We start from the raw sequence: 22,978 nt of genomic DNA, 5'->3' as shown, positions 1-22,978 counted from the left end.
ATGTTAACCCCTGGGTCAGGTCCTGGTCATGACTCAGGATCTTCCCATATCTTCCCTGAATCAGGACCAGGGACTGAGCCAGGGGTTAACATTGTTAACCCCTTGTTCAGTCCCTGGTCCTGACTCAGGATCTTCCTCATTAATGTTAACCCATGGTTCAGTCCCTGGTCCTGATTCATGATCTTCCCCATTCATGTTAATGTATGTCTGTATGCATGTATGTCTATGTATGTCTATCTGTCTGTATGTATATGTGTGTGTCAGTATGAATGTATGTCTGCATATCATTATGAACGTATGTCTGTGTGTATGGATGTCTGCATGTATGTCTGTCAGTAGGTCTGTATGTATGCATGTATGTCAGTCTGTATGTATGAATGTATGTCTATGTATGTGTCTGTATGTATGTCTGTATGTATGTAGGTATGTCTGTATGCATGTATGTCTATGTATGTCTATGTCTGTATGCATGTGTGTATGTCTGTATGCATGCATGTATGTCTGTGTATGTATGTATGTGTATGCCTGACTGTCTGTATGTATGTATGTCTGGATGCATGCATGCATGTATGTATGTATGTCTATGTCTGTCTGTCTGACTGCATGTATGTCTATGTATGTCTGTCTGTCTGTATGTATATGTGTGTGTCAGTATGAATGTATGTCTGCATATCATTATGAACGTATGTCTGTGTGTATGGATGTCTGAATGCATGTATGTCTGTCAGTAGGTCTGTATGTATGCATGTATGTCAGTCTGTATGTATGAATGTATGTCATTATGAATGTATGTGTGTATGGATGTCAGTGTCTGTATGTATGTATGTGTGTATGGATGTCAGTGTCTGTATGTATGAATGTGTGTATGTATGTATGTATGTCGGTGTCTGTATGTATGTATGTGTCTTTATGTCTTCGTGCATGTGTGTCTGTATGTATGTTAGTATGTGTCTGTCTTTTACTATGTATGCCTGTGTGTATGTCTTAGTATGTGTGTGTCAGTATGTATGCGTGTATGTCTGTTTCCGTATGTGTGTCTGTTAGTATGTATCTGTGTCCTTTTGTATCAGTGTGTGTGTGTTTGTGTCTGTGTATGTATTCCTGTGGGCGGTATTTGGAGGTGGACCCAGTGGGCGGTATTTGGAGGCGGGCCCCTGGGGGCCCAGACCCTGAGCTGAGTTAGGGGCCCCAACATTTCTGGTGGCGGCCCTGAATAAAATAAATGAACACAAATTAGAAGTTACCTGTGATAATATTAATTGTATGCTTACTAATGCAAGGAGCCTAAATAAAAAATGGGGGAACTAGAGGCAATAGCATACACTAAGCAATATGACTTTATAGGCATAGCAGAAACATGGTGGGATAAGACATATGACTTAGCAGTTAACTTAGTGTATACTAAAACATATAATTTTCGGTGGCAGGGCCGGACCACCATGCTGGCTGGCCGCATGTCAGAACAGCTCCTGGGGCATTTGGCCTTTAATCGATGTTGTGCCCTTCGCCACTTGGTCCTGGAGAGGCCTGCTTCTTGCCCTGTGACTATGGCCCCTGTGAGATTGTGCCCTTTAAAAAAAACAAAAAACTTTATTTGGGCATTTTGGATTTTATTGCACTGTTTCTGCTCCTTTGATTCCATGGGAGAATGTGCCTTTTTCCTGTCCCATTCTTCTCCAGCAGGGCTTTGTCCCAGGGACAGTACCAGACCAGTTGAAACTGGCTGCTTTGTCCCTCCTCAAATCTCTTATCAGCTTAACCCCTTGGCGATCCAACTGTATTCGTGAGATCTGAGCGCTTTTCTGACATATTGAGCGCTCAGATCCAAGCTATCTGGGGATATGTTGGACATGTAAGTTAAACATTTTATTATATAAGTAATTATTTAGTTTTATTCTTTATTTTTGTAGTGCTTATGGTTGTAATATACATGCTTGTGGTACCCCAATGGCATTCCACACACTGGTTTCAAAAACAATAGATACAGTAGGGGATGAGTGAACAATGTACATTTTTTTATCATAGCTTAACATGGCTGGATTAATACGTTATGTATTTTTATGTCGTTTTTGTAACAGTTTTTGGACTTGGATATTTTCTGTACCTAGAGATAATTGGCTTACCACACGCACTTAAGCCAATTATCTCCAGGATAGAGGAGAAGATAGACCGGCTGCACAGCCTAAATCTGTGGAACTGTTTTGGGCATGAAAGCCATGCTTGCAGTCGGTCAAATAGGACTTCCATCTATCTTTTGAACCACTGGACCAAATTGTATGATTTTTGAATATGTTTGTATACTGATTATGTTGGTTCAGAATATTTATGGAAATTGTTTGTATAGTTTTGAAGTTGTAAATTTTGTTTAAAACTGTATATTTTCCTGGCTGTGATAATTAAGTTAGCCCATTGTGTTCAGTAATTATATCACAGGCAGAGGGGAGGGTTTGTGTGCCTTGGCTGGGAGTGTCTGACTGTACTGTAATGTTTTGATTGGCTATTGTAACTGCATGTCCCGTATCCCACAAGGTCCACGTGGGTGGTAACCTTGTGGGAAAACCTGCATAAACAAAGCAATAAAGCCTCAGTGCATGCTGTTCCTGTTTGACCCTCAACACGTAGTCTTGTCTCGTGATTGGAGGGGAACTGCTATAATCACACTGGGGATTGCTATACTTTGTATACTCACCTGGGTTATAATCACTTAGCTCTTGTAAGAGCTTGTTCCTGTAACGCTCTCCTGGAGGAGAGGTCTTTCCCACACGGTCCTGGAGGACAGAAGCTGATCCAGGGTGGAAGGAAGACGACGAGACTCCAGTTAAGCTACAACGGTTGTGGAGTCTGCAGTGGCTATGGCTCTGCTTAGGATGAAAATATATTTTTTTCTCTTTATAAATCAATGATAAGGCCAGGGACATTTTAGCCAAAAGGCAAACAAGGCATTTGCCTTGGGCAGCATTTTCCAGGGAGCAGCAAAAAAAGACGCCCCCAATTGCCCAGGGCAAATGTCTTGTTAGCCTTGTGGCTAACTGACAAGCCGGCCGGGCGTGCGGGCTGCTGGGTGGGCGAGCGGCGCTGGCGAGGGAGCACTTTCCTCTGAGCGGTCTGCAAGCTCCCTCGTGCGCCGCACAGTGATGCTGGGAGCCGGAATATGACGTCATATTTCAGCTCCCAGCATCACACTGCGGCGCGCGAGGGAGCTGAGCAGACCACTCAGGGGAAAGTTCTCCCTCGCCAGCGCCGCCCACCCAGCAGCCCCACTAGACCCCAGGGAGAGGGAGAACCCCCGCAGCAATGTAAATATTGCCGTTTATGAAAACTGCAATATTTGATGTTGCAGGGTTAAGGGTAGTGGGAGTTGGCACCCAGACCACTCCAATCGGCAGAAGTGGTCTGAGTGCCTGGAGTCTCCCTAAGTAATTATTATAAAAGATTCACCTAAAGAACATGAAGAAAATAGATTTTTGAATTGTGGCAATTGCTTGGGATGTAAAGCAGTAGAAACATAAAAATACCCCCAAAAATATCTCAGATGACAGAATTAATCACTTGCAGCACAAATAATGCGATTTACTTATTACTTATTTACTTACAGTATTTATTAAATACTTTACTCTCTAGTGGTCTCACTGTGATTGTGAGTTATGCCATTTATTGTAAATGAATATTAATGTGAGTATTATTTACTATTGTTGCTACTAGTAATTTAATTGATTGTAAATATTTTAAAGTTTATTATAATTTATTGTGTTAAAAAAGCAGCCAGCAGACACTCTCAGCCAATCACAGCTGCTCATTGCTTCTTAGGTTAATGCCTCCGTATTATCCCACGCAGCAAGGGACAGGTTATTGGAACTCTTACTTATAGTTAAAATATAAAAACAATAAAAAAAAGTTTAATACTGAATGAAAGGACAGCAGGAGGGCACTCCAGACACCAGAGACCCTAGCCAGTTAATTTTATTATGGCTTGTAGGGGTGTTGATGGGGACCTCATGTTCAAGCTTCACCTAAGGCCTTGAGAAGATTCAAACCTCTTCTGTTGGATCCCTCCAGAGTACCTTGGGTCAAAGTATGTCTCGGTTTAGGGGGTTGGCTCAAGCCCAGCAACACACCTGCACATGAATTTTCTTACAGGATGTATGGGGAGTTAGCTGGTAACTTGTTTGCACCAGGCAGAGGCAGGATTTACATTTTAGGATATAGCACCAGCTGGTAAATTGTAGCGACAAAGTTGGAAATCAGTCAAAAAACAGTTTCTTTGTAATAGTTAATGGATCCCATTATATATTCTCTATGGAGTCACTAACAGTAACAATGGGGGGGGAAGTACCGCCAATCCTCCAAAATTGCAATCTGTTTAAAACTTAAGTCTAGTGACGTGCACTTTAGAGAGGTAAAACGTAATGATTATAAATGAGCCCTGAGTTACTTCATCAGAGGCTCAGTGTGAATATCTCACTGCATAATGTAGACGACCAACTTAGTGCATTTATAAAGTATGAATAACGACAATAATAAGACAATACATTTAACAAACAGCAGTTACATATTGTGAATTTATAATAAGAGCTGATATTACATAGAATTGGCAAACAGATCTCTGTGGGATATGATGTCCGTCTTGTTTGACATTTTATCTTTGCTACCGATGAGGATTAGATTTTGGGCCAGTCTTCCAATGCTTGGCTGGTTCTCCAGGATCCTGATCTTCTGTTCTGATCCACTGTCCTTCAGATCATCAATCACCACAACTACTTTTTTCTTCCCTGTGTAACAAATAAAAGACTATTATTCATCTTAGGTGGGATAATTAAACATATTATGACCTTTATAACTTCACTAAACTTTAAGGTAATGTAAAAAGGGTAAACACTGGTTCTGTTTTACTCAGTAGAGGTTGGAGTGAGTCTGATTAGAGAAGACTACAGCATCAGCCCTCTTCTGGAGACTTAAAAATATTGACATGAAGAATGGGGGACATGTCTGTATGGAAATACTCCTACCAGAACACCCTTATGGAGAACAAAGAATCTATGGAAAGGTTCTAAAATGAAAGCAATGACTGCGGAAACCAATGGAATATAGAATCTGATTGTGTTGGATTGTATGTCGTATGTTTCATTTACTGACTCGTTCATTCATCGCCTTAAGAATGTCTTGTCCTTCCATTGGATTATCCCGAAACTTCTGTGGCTTATTTGAATGATTTTTTTGAGCATGTTCAACTTTTCTTGTGGTTTTTGGTCAGTAGTGGTGTAGTTATTGGAGTTCTGGCATGGTAACTTTCTGCATTTAGTATGCACCTTACTGTGATCACTGAAACCTCAGTGCCTGTTGCCACCAAGTCTTGCTACAGGTATTTTGCAGTCACTCAAGGGTTTTTCATGACCTGCCTTCTCAGAAATCTGGTCGCAGCAATTGATAGCTTCCTTATTGTGCCCCATCCAGTTAGTGTAACAACTGTTCCTTCAACTTTTAACTAGCAAATTATGCTTTCAGCTGTGTCTCTAGGAACATTCAGTGCCTTTGCTATGTTTTTGTATCCTGCCCTTGTTGGTGAAGGGCAATGATCTCTTATCTTAAGTTTGTGGACCATTCTTTTGAATTGGCTATATTTCTAACAAGCAGTCAAACGTGACACTCAGTAAACCCCTAGCCAGGTAAGGTATTTTAAGTTTTCCAGCTCAAGCACACCTGGTGAAACTAATGAAGCCCTTGATTTTTTGCATCAGGTGTGCTTGAGACAACATCTGTTTTGCATATTTGTGCTGTTGTGATGGATTCTATTCAGAGGGTTGAATCATTTTGAAACTGGAGAAGTCATAAGTTGCATTTTCAGTTGAATTCGGGGAAACCACTTGAAGCATTCGTTGTGTTGAGCTAATCATTTCAATGTGTTTTGCTTGATTTGTTCATTGCAAGCAGCCTAAAGTTTGTAAATTTTGACAATAAACATGATATTCAGTGGATGATTAATTTTGATTACAACTGTATACTCCAAAAAAAAAACTCTACCAAACAAGGTAGCCAAGATGTTGGACTACAACTTTCATAATTTTACTGCATTAAAAGAATTTGAGGAGTTTCCATCCATCAACATCTGGGGGTCCGGAGTGTAACAACAATCCTGCTGTGAAATATTGATGGCCAACAGAATTTCTGTGGATGACACAAGAGAAACCTTCAGCTGTCAGCTTGCTCTATATCCTCTTTATCTCGCTGAACAGGGCCAATTTAACATAGGGGCTGATGGAGCTGCAGCTCCAGGCCCAGGCTAATGGAATAGGCCCATTGATAAAAAAAAACAAAAAAAAAAAAAAACTTGTCTCCCAGCCAGTGTCCTTGGTGTCTCGGTATCCCCATGTCTCCCAGCCTGTGTCCTTGGTGTCTCAGTGCCCCAATGTGTCCCCATGTCTCCCAGCCATTGTCCCTAGGGACACTGAAACACTAGGAGACATGGGGACATTGTGTCCCTAGCGGCTCAGTGTACCCAAGTCTCCCAGTGTCCCCATATGACATGGGGACACTGGGAAACATAGGGACACGGACACTGGGCGACATGGGGACACTGGGAGCAATCTATCTATACAGCAGAATCAAACTCTAAGTAGTTTTTTGGTGATTTTACAGAATTTTCTCTTATGTCACTACTTGTAATTTACATCAGGTGATGTCACGCTTACATGAGTAGTTATGCAAATTAGTAAGGCCTGTATTTTTGTTCCAAGAAAGGTGGCAACCCTAACTACTCTTCACATATTCTTACTTAAGTATGGACACTTAAGAGGGATACATGGTAACAAAACTTGTGTGGACTGACTGTAATGAAATTAGTTAAGGTAATGCTGACTTTGGTCTCTCTAACAGTATGGCATGTCCCCTTTCTTCTACAGTCACTATATTCACCTTATCTCTGTCTCAGACTGTATACCAGGAGCTTCTGGCTGCTAGTAAGAAGGTAAGGAGACAAGTGGACCAGCGAGTGCTAGGGGACAGTCCTTCGAAAGCGTGGAGCGAGCGCATCATTAGACGCATTTATGCCAAGCTCAGGATGCTGTTGGCCAACATGCATGATTGGCAGGCAGCCTGACATGCATTCATGCCAGGCTGGCCTTCCAATTCTTTGGCAGACATGCCTCTTTTTTGGGCATGTATGTCCCTTTCTGGAGTTCTGGTTACATGATTCGCGGCAGTTGCCATTGACTTCCTGCTTCACTGGACACGGCTGTTAGGGGGTATGGATTTACTTGAAAGATGAAAGCATTAATTAGAGAGAGATTAGCGTATTTTAAAAGAAACTGAGTTTTCTTATAGCTGCATCCTGTGAGTTTCCCTCCGGCAATATCTCCACCAGAAACATGGCGCTTGGGAGGTAGGACTGTTTTAGAGTTTTTGGTCGATAAGATTCTGTACTTGGGCCCCTCATAATTGTCAGCACCAGGTCCACTGGGATCTTAATCTGGCCCTGTCGCTGAACTGCTTTATATGTCTGGAGTCTGTCGTATTTTTGTGACAGTTTTAAAAGGGTTGATTTCAGTAGAAAAAAAAAAACACTTCCCTGGCTGTCAATTAGGTTTTCAACTATTTTCGTTAGCTCCACAGAGCATGCCTGTCTTCCACCTTCTCAATGAGCTGTATTTCTAGAAAAGCACTGATTGAATGCTCACAGCTCCAGCATAGAGGCTTTTCAATGAGAAGTCTCGGATTCGAGTATTCTCTGCCACAGACTGAATATCTGTATCGGGGAATGAGGGGAGAACTTGCAATTGCTGCAGACAGCAGGTCAGCAGCTTTTGCAAGTTGTTATTTCAAATACCCTAGAAGAAAATGTGCGGGAAAAATAATTACATGTTTTCTTTGAAGGAATACCCACTAAATTGCAATAAAAAAAAATAATAATCAAAGAAGTGTTGTTTTTAATCCAGTGTTCTGGGGTACAAAAACTTTTACACTATCCAAATTCATATGGACTATCTATCTGTATTCCAACCAATCTACACTAAAACCATCCTTTTCAATATGGACTATCATATACTAATCGGACTCAAAAAAAGAAGAAATATTCTAAGTGAGAGGTGAGTGGTAAATGGGAGCAGTGAACTTTAAAATGTAACTTTTATTAAATACTTAAAAAGCATTATAGGAGCACTATAGGTTTAGGAACACAAACATGTATTCCTGATTCTATAACGTTAAGAGCACCATTTAGGTGTTTCTTCCACCCTTAGCCCCCTTAAAAGGGGTTAAAACAGACTGCCCCCGATCCACCTCTTTGGTAGGCATGTGCATGGGGAAAATATTTGTTTCGGTTCGGCATTCCGAAATTTGGGACTTCCTCAATTCGGGACTTTGGCAATTCGTCACTTCGGCACTTCGGATCTTAGACACTTCAGAACTTCGTCAACTTCGGAACTCCGGCATTTCGGGACTTTTGTTGTAGCCGCTTGATAGATAACTCCCTAATTCCCACGGTATTAGGGAGTTATCAACCAAAAGGCTGAAAGACCAATTTAAAGTAAAGATTACATAGTATTAGTAAATTATACCCCTACTTACTATACCGCGAGTAGGGGCATGTCTAGTAAACAGTGAGCAGTAACCAATCAGAGAGTTATGAGTCAAATTACACAGCGTGGTAAAATTCCAAAGAACTTTCCCTCGCTGTGTAAAATGACACAGAGCACTCTGATTGGTGGATTTCAAACCAACCAATCAGAGTGCTGTGACAGGTAAATGTAGAGACTTACCTGTCAGTCTCTTCATTTACCTGTCAGAGCACTCCGATTGGATGGCTTAAACCCACCAATCAGAGTGCTCTGAGCCTAATTGCAGGGCGGGTCAAAGCTTTATAAGCCTTCCCCCGCCCTGCAGAGCTCAGTCATTAGGTTCCCCCCCTTATTCTTGTTTAGGGCCCCCCCCCACCCACGGCTCAGGGGTGGGGGCCAAGGGGGAGGACATTAGCCCCCCCCTTATTCTTGTTTAGGGCCCCCACCCACCGCTCAGGGTGGGGGCCAGGGTGGGAGGACATTAAGTCCCCCCCCACAATTTTTATTTAGGGCCACCACCCGCCGCTCAGGGGTGGGGGCAGGGGGGTAATAGGTCCCCCCTTTAGTTTAAAAGCCCCCACTCGCACTTCGCGGGTGGGGGCCCTTTTTTTTTTTTACAGTGAGCAGCCACAGTCTGCTCACTGTTTAATAGACATGCCATAATTTACTAATGCTAAGTAATCTTTACTTAGTATTAGTAAATTTGTCTGAAAGACCAATTTAGGTCTTTCAGCCTTTTAGTAGATAGCTCCCTAATACCGTGGGAATTAGGGAGTTATCTACTTATTCATCCCTGTCATAACATTGACTGGCTAAGTAACTTACATTTTATATAAATGTATGTTACTTGATTGTTGTAAGTGTTGCACATGCTTACAGCTGAATCCTGGCTATGTTTGTATACTTTTTATTTGAAATTGTATACAGTGTAACATTCTTCTTCTTTCACTGGGTAAGTATATTACTGTGGCAATACTGTGCTTCGGAACTTCGGCACTTTGACACTTCTGCAACTTCGGCAATTCAACTATTCGGACATTCGGAAGCACCCGAATGTCCGAATTACCTGAAATTTCGCCGAATTTTAATTTGGACCAAATTAAAATTGCACATGTCTACTCTTTGGTGACATCATCAGAATTTATTATTTTTAGCCAATCCAATGTTTTCCCGTAGGGAAAGCATTGGGATGGCTGAAATAAGCAAGGATGGGGGTAGGTCCTAACGCCATTTTAACCAATCAGCACCTCCTCATAGAGATTGCCTGGGTACCTGCTGCCATTGCCCAGGCAGGGATCCAGCCTGTCAGTCTTCTCCCACCAGATGGAGACACTCCTCACACTCCCTCCTCTCATCTCTTCCGTCCGGACGCTGGGCGCGGTAGCTCCGCCCCTTTTTATGAGGCGGCGCATGCACTCCAACGTCATGACGTCGATGATGTCACAGCCCGCCAAAACCTTCCAATTCAGACGTTTTGGGGGTGTGGCCATCACTTAAAGAGCCAAGCTATAAAAAGGAATAATTTGCAATGAATCATTGCCCTGTGGTGGCTCAAGCTTGATTATTCCCTATAGTGCCTACTCTGGTTTGGTTTATTGGTATTTGACTTGGCTCTGGTTTTGACTATTCTGTGTTCTCCTTCACTTTGACTCAGCTTGTTTATTCGCTTACCTGTTTTCTGGCTCCCTTGACCTTGGCTTGTCCCTGACTATTCTCTGTCCTTTCCAACGTTAGTCCGGCCATTCTAAGGCCCGGTAAATGTTCTCCTATTTGCACTCTGCGTATTGGATCCCCGTGCTGTTCCTGACAGAGATGCATTGAATCAATTTTCTCTAAAAAGGCAGTGTTTGCATTAAAATGCCTGAAGGCAATGATTATACTCACCAGAACAACTACATTAAGCTAAAGTGGATCTGGTGACTATAGTGTCCCTTTAAAACTATAAATAAATGTCCCTGAGAAAACAATATGAACATGGTTATTTTACACAGTGGCCAAGTTGCAATGTTGTACCGTAACAATGAAACATTTAAAACTGCCCCAAAGCGGCAGATATATCTCATAGTAACACCATAACAGAAGGCAATATAGAGTAAGAAATTGAACAGAGGACCCTGCAAGCAGCAGACTTGAAAAGTCGATTTAGATAACGGCACTCCTGGGCTATTGTAGAAAAGACCTGGCATAGTATCTCTGAAGATCCTTAGGGGTGAAACCTGTTTCTTTATTAGGTGTTACTATGGTGGTACTCTTCTTTTCCGCACTGTACGTATTTGGTTGTATCTTCTTGATTATATAATTTATTAGTCAGAAGTAATGCAAAAGATGCTCAATGTTATGCAGGAACAAATGTATGTCTTACCTAGTTTCTCAGACAGATATTCCAGCTCTTTGTCGTACAGAGAGTCCGTCACATCAGTGATATTAATCCTCCCTCTGTTCTTGGTGTGATACAGAATCCCAAACGTGCATTGAGACACATTCTGTGTGAACTGTCGGTACCCGGAGTTAGAGATGTAACAGGGTCTGACCTCCTGAACCCGATCCCTGAACCCCTTAGATCTGAGCAGGGTCTGCAGCCAGGAGTATTCCTCCTCCGCTGATCTGGAGAAAATCCCAACTCTGTATTTCTCACTAACAAACTGGGATAAACATAAAAAAAAGTAACTTAGTAACATATCCCAATATTGATCATGTCTGATGTACAAAGCTATACTTACTGTAAGTGATCAAACACATCACCTACATGGCCTTGTTTACTCTTCAAGCTCCTATAAACCCTTTGGATTTGTGATGTGATATTTTATCGCAGTGTGAATTTACCATATTAATCCTAGTTAACACAAATCTACCAAGGGAACAGGTCCACGACTATTAAATGTGTTAGTGATACCAGCAATCAAATTAAAGCGGCGCTGTCATTCTGAACTTGCCTTTCTTTAATCGATTCCTCTTCTCTCAGGATCTGTTCTTCATTTCTTCCGGTCTGCTCTAGTTTTCTTTAAAACATAACATAATTCCTTCGCCATGACCATCTCTGACCAGCGCAGGAGCAAAGCGCGCTTCATTTCCGGTGGTCAGAGAAATTTTCCCAGAATTCTCACCTTTGATCTGTGTTCCCGCAAAGCCTCCTTTCACTTTTCCTGAACGTCCTGCCACTTAGACAGAACACCGGAGAAACTACCAAATTTCGTCGTAACAGAATGAGAACAGTTTCTCCATTGGTGTTAGGACACAATTCGGGACTTTGTTCAGATCGGAATTTCATTCTAATGAATGAAACTCCGATCCTATTCATTGCCGAGGCTGCATCTTGCAGCCGCTTAGTAGATAACTCCCTAATTCCCACGGTATCAGGGAGCTATCTACTAAAAGGCTGAAAGACCTAAATTGGTCTTTCAGCCACATTTACTAATACTAAGTAAAAAATACTTCGTATTAGTAAATTATGCCCCTACTTGCATGTCTACTAAACTACACTACACATACACACAATAAATCATTATACATACACAGAAACACACAATGCATCCCTACACACACACACACACACAGAAACACACAATGCATCCCTACACACACACACACATGCACACACACACACACAATGCATCCATTACACACACTGCATCCCTTACATACAAAACACACCATGCATCCCTTAGGCAAACAAGCACACACTGCTTCTCTTACACACACAGAAACAATGCATCTCTTACACACACTCAATGCACCCCTTACATACATTACATACTCAGAAACACACCTTGCATCACTTACATATACAAACACAGATTCACACAATGCATCCCACACACATATACACACACACACACACACACACACTACATCCCTATACACTACATTTCATAAGAACACACACACATTACATCCTGTACTATAACACATCCCCTACACACATACACACCACTCCCCGTGAGCGAACTCATGGGTGGGCCATGTAGGTGGACTTATGAATGGGTCTTGTAGGCATACTCACGGTCGTACCCTGAGGGGCCCAAACCGTGATCTGTGTAAGGTGCCCCAAAAATGGAGCTGCTTCCTGTTCGTTGATTTTTGTGAGCACTGACTCCAGAGAGCCTGTTTTAACACCAGACCAGTGGAGCCAGAAAGCAGCCAGAGGCCATCATTATCCTCTTGGCCTCATCTGGTGGTAAGTAGGCAATCCAGTATATTATTAATGGGACTAATCTCTAATTTACCTCACATTAAAGGGACAATATAGTCACCAGAACCACTACAGCTCAATGTAGTGGTTCTGGTGTCTAAAGTCTGTCCCTGCAGGCTTTTTAATGTAAACACACACTGTGTGCAGCACTGGCGTGGCTCATATGGCAGATCATATGGGTAGGGCATTATGGTGTCACAAGGTGGGCAGAGCACATGGGAGTGACAATTTTTTGTTTGCCTAGGGCGGCAGAAATCCTTACACATCACCCTGTAAAATGTTTAACTCTAATGGCAGGATAAGCATTTTACAGGGTGATCGCTGCATTTGATTGGTTGGCGTATTCACAGAAATAGTTGTACATGTGATAATGTCAGATGGAGAGGAAGGGAGACTGTCGTCCCTGTCAATCTCCCCGGACCTGACAGAGAGGGAGAAAGACCTTGCTAATAGGGAAATATAGAAAATAAACTTAATATTGGGGGTTTGTCTGCCATCTAGACCGGTAAAGGAACACCCCAAACCTTAAAATTAAACATCTGTATTTAACCTTGTATTTATCTTTGTTTTTCCTCTAATGTATGTATATGTTTATATTATTATTAATGAATATTTTATAAACATAAAAATACATATACATATCTATATATGTTTAGAATACTTAATATATATATATATGTGTGCATATGGTTATTAATATTAAACCTTTGTATGACTCAAAAAATACACACTGACTCACAAACACACATTGATACACATATGTATACTGACACACACCCACTGTGCCACAGCCTCCCAAAAACTTTCCTGGGCTGGCACTGGGCACTGGCATCATCACTTGCAGCCACACTGCTCTATCATAATGCACAGAGTCTTGACCACTAGGCACTGGCATCATCTATCCCAGCAGCCTTCGGTCTGTATATAACAAGAAGCTAAAATAGAAAGGTGAACAGCGCTAGAGATCAGAAATTGTACATGCGTTTAGTAGAAATACTGGCCAGCGGAGTAACTTAAAAAAAAAAGGAGAAACAAAGATACAAATAATGGTACAGTATGTATGAACGATATAATTCCACAAGAACAAATGGGTTATATTCACACTCACACTTTGAGGAGCTATATCAGCTCGGTGTTGAGAGCTTGGACGGAATAATCCCCGTCTATGGATTTCTTGAGGTTCCAGATCGTTGGTGAGTTTATAGGTGTAAGTAATCGTTATATGAAAAACAAGAGTAAAATACGCCACATGGTCTAGTACGTAAATATAAAATATTGTAGTAAGAGTAGATGATCCTACTTACATATACTAGAGCAACGACCTGCTCTAGTTTGGAGAATTTCAGGTGGAATAATCCCCACCTCGGGATATAGTGGACCCAGGTATAGCAGCAAAGCAGTATTAAATAGGAAGGAGGACAAAAAAAATGACTGGATAGTTTAAAAATTATATATACTTTAATACAATAAGTAAAAAGTGAATAATACACTATAAAACCAGTCCTGTATAAAAGTCCAAAATTCTTCCTCACTTGACGCGTTTCGCCGAAGCTTTCTCAAAAGTGAATGCTTGCTGCTTGGGGTCCTTGAGATTATATACCTTCTCTGATGATGAAAATCGATTCTGCTGTGCATATTTCCTCATTTCCTGTTTTCAGCAAGATAGCATAGACAGGAAGTTCTCCGGACGCCATCTTGGATGTGGGCAATTTGTGGGAAAGTTCAAAAATAGGAAATGAGGAAATACACATAATAGAATCGATTTCCACTATCATATACCCTATGTGTGCCCATATCTGTAATTATTCAAGTTTCTATCTGATCCAATATGTTATTATGTTATTGTATACCTTTGATTCCTATTTTTGAACTTTCCCACAAATTGCCCACATCCAAGATGGCGTCCGGAGAACTTCCTGTCTATGCTATCTTGCTGAAAACAGGAAATGAGGAAATATGCACAGCAGAATCGATTTTCATCATCAGAGAAGGTATATAATCTCAAGGACCCCAAGCAGCAAGCATTCACTTTTGAGAAAGCTTCGGCGAAACGCGTCAAGTGAGGAAGAATTTTGGACTTTTATACAGGACTGGTTTTATAGTGTATTATTCACTTTTTACTTATTGTATTAAAGTATATATAATTTTTAAACTATCCAGTCATTTTTTTTGTCCTCCTTCCTATTTAATACTGCTTTGCTGCTATACCTGGGTCCACTATATCCCGAGGTGGGGATTATTCCACCTGAAATTCTCCAAACTAGAGCAGGTCGTTGCTCTAGTATATGTAAGTAGGATCATCTACTCTTACTACAATATTTTATATTTACGTACTAGACCATGTGGCGTATTTTACTCTTGTTTTTCATATAACGATTACTTACACCTATAAACTCACCAACGATCTGGAACCTCAAGAAATCCATAGACGGGGATTATTCCGTCCAAGCTCTCAACACCGAGCTGATATAGCTCCTCAAAGTGTGAGTGTGAATATAACCCATTTGTTCTTGTGGAATTATATCGTTCATACATACTGTACCATTATTTGTATCTTTGTTTCTCCTTTTTTTTAAGTTACTCCGCTGGCCAGTATTTCTACTAAACGTATGTACAATTTCTGATCTCTAGCGCTGTTCACCTTTCTATTTTATCTGTCCATTTATCACAAGGTAGAGGGAACACCTTGTTGGTGAACTGCTGCTCACCCTTGAGAAGAGAGCGCTTATTACCCTTTTGCATATAACAAGAAGCTACTGGCGGCTGTCACTTCTCGCACCTCTGACCATCACTGGAGCCCTTGCACACCTCAGTTGGCCCCAGCTACTGTGACTCACAAGGAAATAGCCAAGTTTATCGATGGATCAATCTGGCGCAGTTGACATTCTACTAGTTTTCTCACTAAAACACTCCAAAAACTGAACATATAGATATATATCCCACCATTAGCAGTTTGGAACACTCGGCTGGCTAATGTAAATTCTGTACATACTGGACACCTGTGACCGGCACACATAGTATGATGGTGACTGGTGATCAATGGCAGTATGTCCTCCCCAGCCTCCCTGATATTCCTCCTGCTGATGTGAGCAGGAGTGGTGTCACTTAGGAGGGCTAGGCTGCCGGGGGAACTTGGCCAGGATAAAATTCGGTATTTGGAAGGTAATGGTGACATTATTATTGGTTTGAGTAACCTTTTAAATAAACTTTAACTCACCACCCCATACCCCTACTATTTCCATTACTTGTTATCTGTACATGCATCCTAAGCACATCTCAAAAAATATTGTCCACCCTTCATGCGGTAATATTCTTGGTTTTGATAGAGAATGATATTGAACATTGACACCTGAAGATCAGTCCCAGCAATAAGTACCACCTTTATTCATGTATAAATACCCGCTGTTACTGTCTGTATCAGGACTAATAAAGAGGCCTTACATTAAATATGCAGATAAGGGTGTTTTTTTAATTTGATATTATTTAAATTTATTTCCTTCACAGATGTTTTAATACAAAAAGAAAACATACATATCTCACATTATTTCTCTGTTAACAGATTAAAATTTGAAGGTAATTTTATCTCTTACCCCTTGTAATTGATGTGTCGAAATGGAATTCTTCCTGGGATGCTGAGATCCTATGGGATAAGAAAATAGATTGATATTATTCTGTCAGTCTCTCTAAATATATTTAAACCAGATACATTTAAAATGCTCCCATTGAAACAGAAAGGTTCAATAAACTTCAAATTCCCTCGTACCGAATGGCTGCACCTCGTACCGAATGGCTGCACCTCGTACCGAATGGCTGCACCTCGTACCGAATGGCTGCACCTCGTACCGAATGGCTGCACCTCGTACCGAATGGCTGCACCTCGTACCGAATGGCTGCACCTCGTACCGAATGACTGCATACAGAGCCATTCGGACTGAAAAATCATGACATTGTTCACACTGTTTAACAATATCCAGATTTTGCAAAACATGCTCCAAATGTGTCTGAATTTTTTGCAGGCCAAAAGTTGCCAGAAACCTGAAAATTCGAACCAGATGGTTAAAATCTGCGACCAGCCGGCAAATAGCTAAGGGACACTATAGTCACCCAGACCACTTCAGCTCAATGAAGTGGTCTGGGTGCAAGGTCCCTCTAGGGGTAACCCTGCCTGCTGTAAACATAGTATAGTATAGTACATATTTTCAGAGAAACTGCTATGTTTACATTTGGGGTTAAGCCAGCCTCTAGTGGCTGTCTTCCTGACAGCCACTAGAGGCGCATCTGCGGCACTGGAGGCGTTTAATGCCTCCATCACGCAGAGCGTCCATAGGAAAGCTTTATAAGCCTTCCCCCGCCCTGCAGAGCTCAGTCTGAGAGGAGCCCTCCATGGGTGAAGATGGATTATTATTTTTTGCGTCAGGTTTTTTTTCCCTTTTCGTCTGTTTTCATGCTCGGATTATTTTTTTTTATTTTAAGTTCGACGGGTATTATGGTTTTTTATTTCGCCTTTTTTGGGGCTGAAAAATGAAGATTTTAGAAGAAAGAAGACATCAAATGGTAAGTTTTATTTTTATTTACAGGTTAGTAATTTTATTCCCCCCTCATTATTTTTAGGGTGGGGGGGGATTTGTCTTAGGGCCCCCACCCACCGCCCAGGGGTGGGGGCCGGGGAGGAGGACAGTAGGTCCCCCCATTGTGATTTATGGCCCCCACCCACCGCTCAGGTGTAGGGGCCTGGGTGAGGACAGTAGGTCCCCCCCTCATTGTTATTTAGGCCCCCACCCGCATGCTATGGACTTGGAGCCTGATGTTGCGAGAAGATAACCAAACCTTCTCACTCACTTGGTAAACAGGGTTGGCACCTCGACGTGTATCAGCATAATGCTTGAAACGGTCAGCAGCAGTACCCAGAGCAGATTGAACGTTAACCCCTCATTCTTATTTAGGGCCCCCACCCACCGCGCAGGGATGGGGGCCGGGGGGGAGGACAGTAGGTCCCCCCCTCATTGTTATGTAGGGCCCCCACCCACCGCTCAGGTGTGGGGGCCGGGGGGAGGACAGTAGGTCCCCCCCCTCATTGTTATGTAGGACCCCCAACCGCCGCACAGGGGTGGGGGTCGGGGGGAGGACAGTAGGTTCCCGCCCTCATTCTTATTTAGGACCCCCACCCCCCACCCACCGCGCAGTGATGGGGGCCGGGGGGGGAGGACAGTAGGTCCCCCCTCATTGTTATGTAGGACCCCCACCCAACGCTCAGGGGTGGGGGCCGGGGGGGAGGACATTAGGTCCCCCCCTCATTGTTATGTAGGACCCCCATCCGCCGCACAGGGGTGGGGGCCGGGGGGCAGGACAGTAGGTTCCCGCCCTCATTCTTATTTAGGGCCCCCACCCACCGCTCAGGGATGGGGGTTGGGGGGAAAGACAGTAGGTCCCCCCCCCTCATTGTTATGTAGGGCCCCCACCCACCGCGCAGGGTAGGGGGCCAGGGGGGAGGACAGTAGGTCCCCCCCTCATTGTTATTTAGGGCCCCCACCTGCCACGCAGGGGTGGGGGCTGGGGGGAGGACAATAGGTCCCCCCTCATTGTTATGTAGGGCCCCCAGCCGCCGTGCAGGGGTGGGGCCCGTAGGGGAGGACAGTAGGTTCCCCCCCCTCAATCTTATTTAGGGCCCCCACCCACCGCTCAGGGGTGGGCGCCGGGGGGGAGGACAGTAGGTCCCCCTCTCATTGTTATGTAGGGCCGAACACCGAACTCAAACTGTTACTGAAATGTCCGGGTTCGAGGTCAAAAAATCGTAATGTTCGGTACGCACCCGAACTTTACAGATCGGATTCACTCAACTCTAAAGTTGAGTTATCTCACACACATACGCCCCCAGACACAGGTACACACATTCCTACCCAAGGATGCTCAGACACATACACAGATACACAATGCCAGAGACACAGACACTCTCAGTCAGAAATGAACACACACACTCGCAGACACATACACAGATACACAATGTTAGACACACTCAGACCCCCTCCCCCCATACAGCTCTCAGCCTCCTCCACACACTCAGTCACTACACATGCCTTCACACACCAATCACAGAAACAGAGCAAAGGGCTCTTGGAGGGGGCCCTCAATCTGGCGCTCTGCCTATGTTCTTAATCTGGTTCTGGTTATAGTCAATCCCATGCCACACCACCAATGGTAGGCAGCAATGTTTTTAATTAGAATTGTGATAATATGTATGAAAACAATGCACAGAGCTCCACAGTTCAAAATCTTTTTTTATACGGGGAACTCTGTCTTCATCTCCTCCTATTGTACCAACCCATCACAAATCCCTTTCTCCTCTTCCACTCATGCTCCCTCTCACCTCATCCTCTCATCACGCTCACCCATCCTTCTCCCCATTGCTCCCACTCATCCCTCCTACCCATATCTCCTCACTCTCACCCATCAAGCCTCCCTCACTCCATCACTCCCACCCATCACTCCTTCACTACAAATTACATCCAACCATCCCCATCACATCCACCTATTCCTCTCTGTAACAGAGCTTCCTGTCCCCCGGTTGAGTACCTCTGCCAAGGGATGCCCCATGTGCTCACTGAGGACTCCAAGCACTCCACCAGACACCATCAGCAGTGCAGTCCACACGTCCAGAGTTACAGCTTGGCTGGGAATTCACCGTCCTCCATCCACCCTGGACCCAAGACCAGGATCCCGCTTCCAGTGGGTGAACCTCTCCTACTCCAGTGTCAGGATTACAGAATGATCCAGCACGTAGAATTGTTTAACACAGAGGACTGATAGGTAACGTATCCCGGACATTAGAATGGCTGAAGTACCAAAGAATAGTCAGGAATAGCCGAGGTCAAGGGATACAGAAAGAGACACAACGATAAGGAAAAGCCAGGAGTCAGGGATGCCAGAAAACAGGGAAGCCAAAAACAATGCCAAAGTCAAATAACCAGAAGAACCAGAAGAACCAGAATAAATAACACGCTCTCACACAACCACAAGGGAAACCACGACAGGGCACTGAGCAGGATGAGAACTGGGCCTAAATACCCCTCCTCTAGATCTGATAGGCTGTAACCGGCCTTTGACCCCAAAGGCAGTTACCAGGTTTCCATTTGCATAATTGCTGCTCAGCATTAACCCTTCTGTGGATTTGGTTGCTGCTCGGCACAACTTTTCAGGTGTGGACAGTAAATGCCATTAACCACATTTTTATAAGCGGATGAATACGTGACATCCAGAGAGCGTAGCAGGAACAGCTCTTTAAAAAGCTAGTGATTATAATCTCAGGGGAGTATAGTGATATAGCAATCCCCAGGGTAGATACAGCCTTTTCCTCCACACGAGACAAGGCTCTATGTTGAGGGTAAAACAGGAACTTAATTTTAATGGAGGCACACTGGCCTTTTATGCAAGTTTCCCAACAAGGGTGACACCCAGGTGCACCTTGTTGGACACAGGGTCACAAGTTAACAAACCAATAAAAACAGCGTTATACAGTGGGACACTCCCATACACAAACAATAGAATCCCTCCTCTGTGCTTGGGACATTATTGAATCAGAAACTGTACTAATTTAACCCAATTATCTCCAAGCACAGAAAATCATACAATTTTATGAAACCCCAAAAAGTACCTCAAAACACAACATATCCTCACAACATAGCTTCATCGAACATCCCCTGATAGCCCTGATCTGGGTGACCAACATATCCTCACAACATAGCCTCATCTTACACCCCCTGATAGCCCCGATCTGGGTGACCAACATATCCAGATCAGTTCAGGGGTTCAGGAAATTCTATGGAAGTCATAGTTTTGCCCAGGCACACGCAGGATTTCAACCCCAAAACAGCCATAGAACACACATCACTCACAGCCACATACATCACACACACTGACAACTACAACACTTACACCCACCCCTACCAGCACAAAACAAAGCTTGCCCCACACACAGAGTTTTAACAAATATCCATCTTATATAAAATTAAAAAAATAACATAGTGAAATAATTCCACCATCCTGTTCTGCTCGACAGTTCCTATATTGGGGTGCTGACCCACCATCACTAGTCGGTTTCCTAGTTTACCACATCTGGTGACACCAGAAAACCAGCGTCAGCCATCACTGCCCACGTACATAATTAGATGTGCTTGCACTGACGGCTCTAGAACCATCTGTATGATGTGCTGTGTGTGTGACCCCAGCCAGGAGGTGGTCAGTTAGCCTGGTGTGCATCTATTGCAGTTTGAAACACCACTGCTGTCGATGAGTCCATCTCCTTTCTGGGATGCCCCACCTTTTATGGGTGTCACCAGTGATGCAAGCTGACTCACTGAAATGCTGCCCAAGGCCCGCCCAGCTGGGTTCACACGATAATGAAACGTTTTGCGCACGCCTATCCTCACATAGACTTCCTACACACTTCCTGTAAAGAGAGATCTATTGTTTAAAAGCCCTTTATTAAACAGTTTGTTTGAATTAAATTTTTTTTAATCTCTTGCTCTCCAATTAGCCTTCTAGACCCCGCTGAAGCCCTCTGTGTGTGATAAAAGTCCAATTAACTGAACCAGAGGTTAAAAAAAGTCTAAAGTAAACACACTGTACTGTAAGATCTGATTTAAAGTAAAACCATTTTGTTTTCATACAGGCTGTGTCAGTTAAAGCCAGGATAGGTGTGGCTAGGACTGCATAAACAGAAACGCAAGTTATTTAACTCCTAAATTGCAGAGAATTCAGCAATGAGACTGTAGGTGCATGATCTATGCAGCAAAACTACTTCATTAAGCTAAAGTTGTTTTCATGCCTATAGTATCCCTTTAAATATAGAATTATAGTATGACAAAACACAATTCATCTGCTTACCGCAAATCCTGGCCTGCCTTCATCCTGTTAATTTCCATTTTACATCGAACCTGCATTTCAACCAGCAAACACAGACTTGCACTAAAAGGGGTATTTCCCTTTTCTTAGTAACATCATGTGCTAATATCTCTGCAGTTCTGTTCCTATATTGAAAAGTCCTATCAAAAATAACAGTGGGACAGTGGTTTAAATTATATGCGTGGATAATAGCAAAGAGGATTGTACCGTGTGATTGGTCAGATGGTCGGATTCTCTTATCTGCTGCTCGTATCATCTCTTTAATTGTTTGCTGTTTCTCCAGCACATTCTGAGTCCGTGCTCGTCCATCACTATGTATCTTCTCCTGCCTGTTGAAGAGGATCAGCTCTTGGGCCAATGCCCCAATACACGGGTGGAGCTTTAGGATCATGTGTTTCACAGCCAGACTATCATCAGGCAGATCATCAACCACCACAATGACATTACCCTTCCCTGCACAATACAGACACAAAACAAACTCTGGTCACATTCAAGGAAGATTCAGCTAGAGTTTATCTCTGCAAAACCCATCATACTGCTAAGGTGTGGGGGTAAGATTGAGGCAGTGTCTCTGTTTTCCAATAAACAAATCAGTTAAAACAGACATTCCTCGTATAATTCTTAATGACAGGAAATAAATATACAGAGATAATAATAGTTCATCCAAACACAGGAAATAAATGTAACTAATATTCACTGTGAAAGATTAAAATATGTTAAATATTGTATCCAACAGAGTTACCAGCATGCATTAATGCACAGTGAATGCAGATACTGGATCCTTCTTCTACAATTTATAAGCTGAATTACTAACGCTATAGTGTCTCCTCACTTTTTAGATTCAATCCCCAAGCAGGCAGATCAGGGGCAGAGCCAGCAGCAGCAGACTGGAATAAAGGTAAGATTTTACAATATTCAGGGGGGCAAGAGGGGTTAGATAGTGTTTTTAATACTATAACCCATTATTAAGTCTAACGGGTTATTTCACTAAATTCTGAATGACCCGAATCGGGCAAAAGCATCGGTCTGTTCTCACAATTCAACAATGTCCGGATTTCAGCTGGATAAAATGCCTCCGGATGGCTGAAATCCAGACCAAATGCTGCAAATCCGAGTCTGGATTGAAAAGAAATTATAGGAATGGTTTGCCCGCTGGATGCTTGTTCTTGCCACAAAAAACCCTTGGTGGCATGAAAGTTAATTATGTGACATTTGGCCAATAAAATTAATAAATAAAAAGCCAATAAAGGTCAATAATACTACAATAATTGCAGCAAAATATCTACTAAGAATTTAAAATGAGCCATCAAAAAGGCCATAAAAAAATGGGGGGGAGGGGGGA

The 22,978-nt window shown here is 42.9% G+C and overlaps 3 protein-coding genes across 6 annotated transcripts in view; 1 reads left to right on the top strand and 2 right to left on the bottom strand.

Annotated features, from left to right (window-relative positions):
• LOC134572063 (very long chain fatty acid elongase 4-like) overlaps positions 1–22,978 on the top strand; it is a 596,371-nt gene that overhangs the window by 227,611 nt on the left and 345,782 nt on the right. The window lies entirely within an intron of this gene.
• On the bottom strand, positions 4,425–14,432 carry LOC134571373 (uncharacterized). Its single transcript, XM_063429574.1, has 3 exons — positions 14,339–14,432; positions 10,912–11,268; positions 4,425–4,769 (listed from the first exon to the last, which is right to left on the bottom strand). Exons 1-3 carry the CDS (start codon positions 14,430–14,432, stop codon positions 4,579–4,581), a joined length of 642 nt encoding a protein of 213 aa, XP_063285644.1. The 3' UTR covers positions 4,425–4,578.
• Positions 16,299–22,978, bottom strand: part of LOC134571372 (uncharacterized) — a 66,749-nt gene continuing 60,069 nt past the window's right edge. The window contains exons 11-12 of the mRNA XM_063429573.1: positions 21,844–22,089; positions 16,299–16,378 (exon numbers count right to left, since the gene is read on the bottom strand). Coding sequence (XP_063285643.1) covers positions 16,299–16,378; positions 21,844–22,089 — 326 coding nt within the window. The remainder of the gene's footprint in view (positions 16,379–21,843; positions 22,090–22,978) is intronic.

Source organism: Pelobates fuscus, chromosome 8, assembly GCF_036172605.1.
Source record: "Pelobates fuscus isolate aPelFus1 chromosome 8, aPelFus1.pri, whole genome shotgun sequence".
Taxonomy (NCBI): Eukaryota; Metazoa; Chordata; class Amphibia; order Anura; family Pelobatidae; genus Pelobates; species Pelobates fuscus.
This window is presented reverse-complemented; position numbering and strand designations above follow the sequence as displayed.

Excerpts from the sequence above, each read along its gene's own strand:
- LOC134571373 (XM_063429574.1), bottom strand. The coding sequence starts at position 14,432 with ATGGCGTCCGGAGAACTTCCTGTCTATGCTATCTTGCTGAAAACAGGA. Across the intron at positions 11,269-14,338 it reads GATTTTCATCATCAGAGAAG|TAAGTATAGCTTTGTACATC; the intron begins GTATATAATCTC and ends GATCACTTACAG. Across the intron at positions 4,770-10,911 it reads ATATCTGTCTGAGAAACTAG|GGAAGAAAAAAGTAGTTGTG; the intron begins GTAAGACATACA and ends TTTGTTACACAG.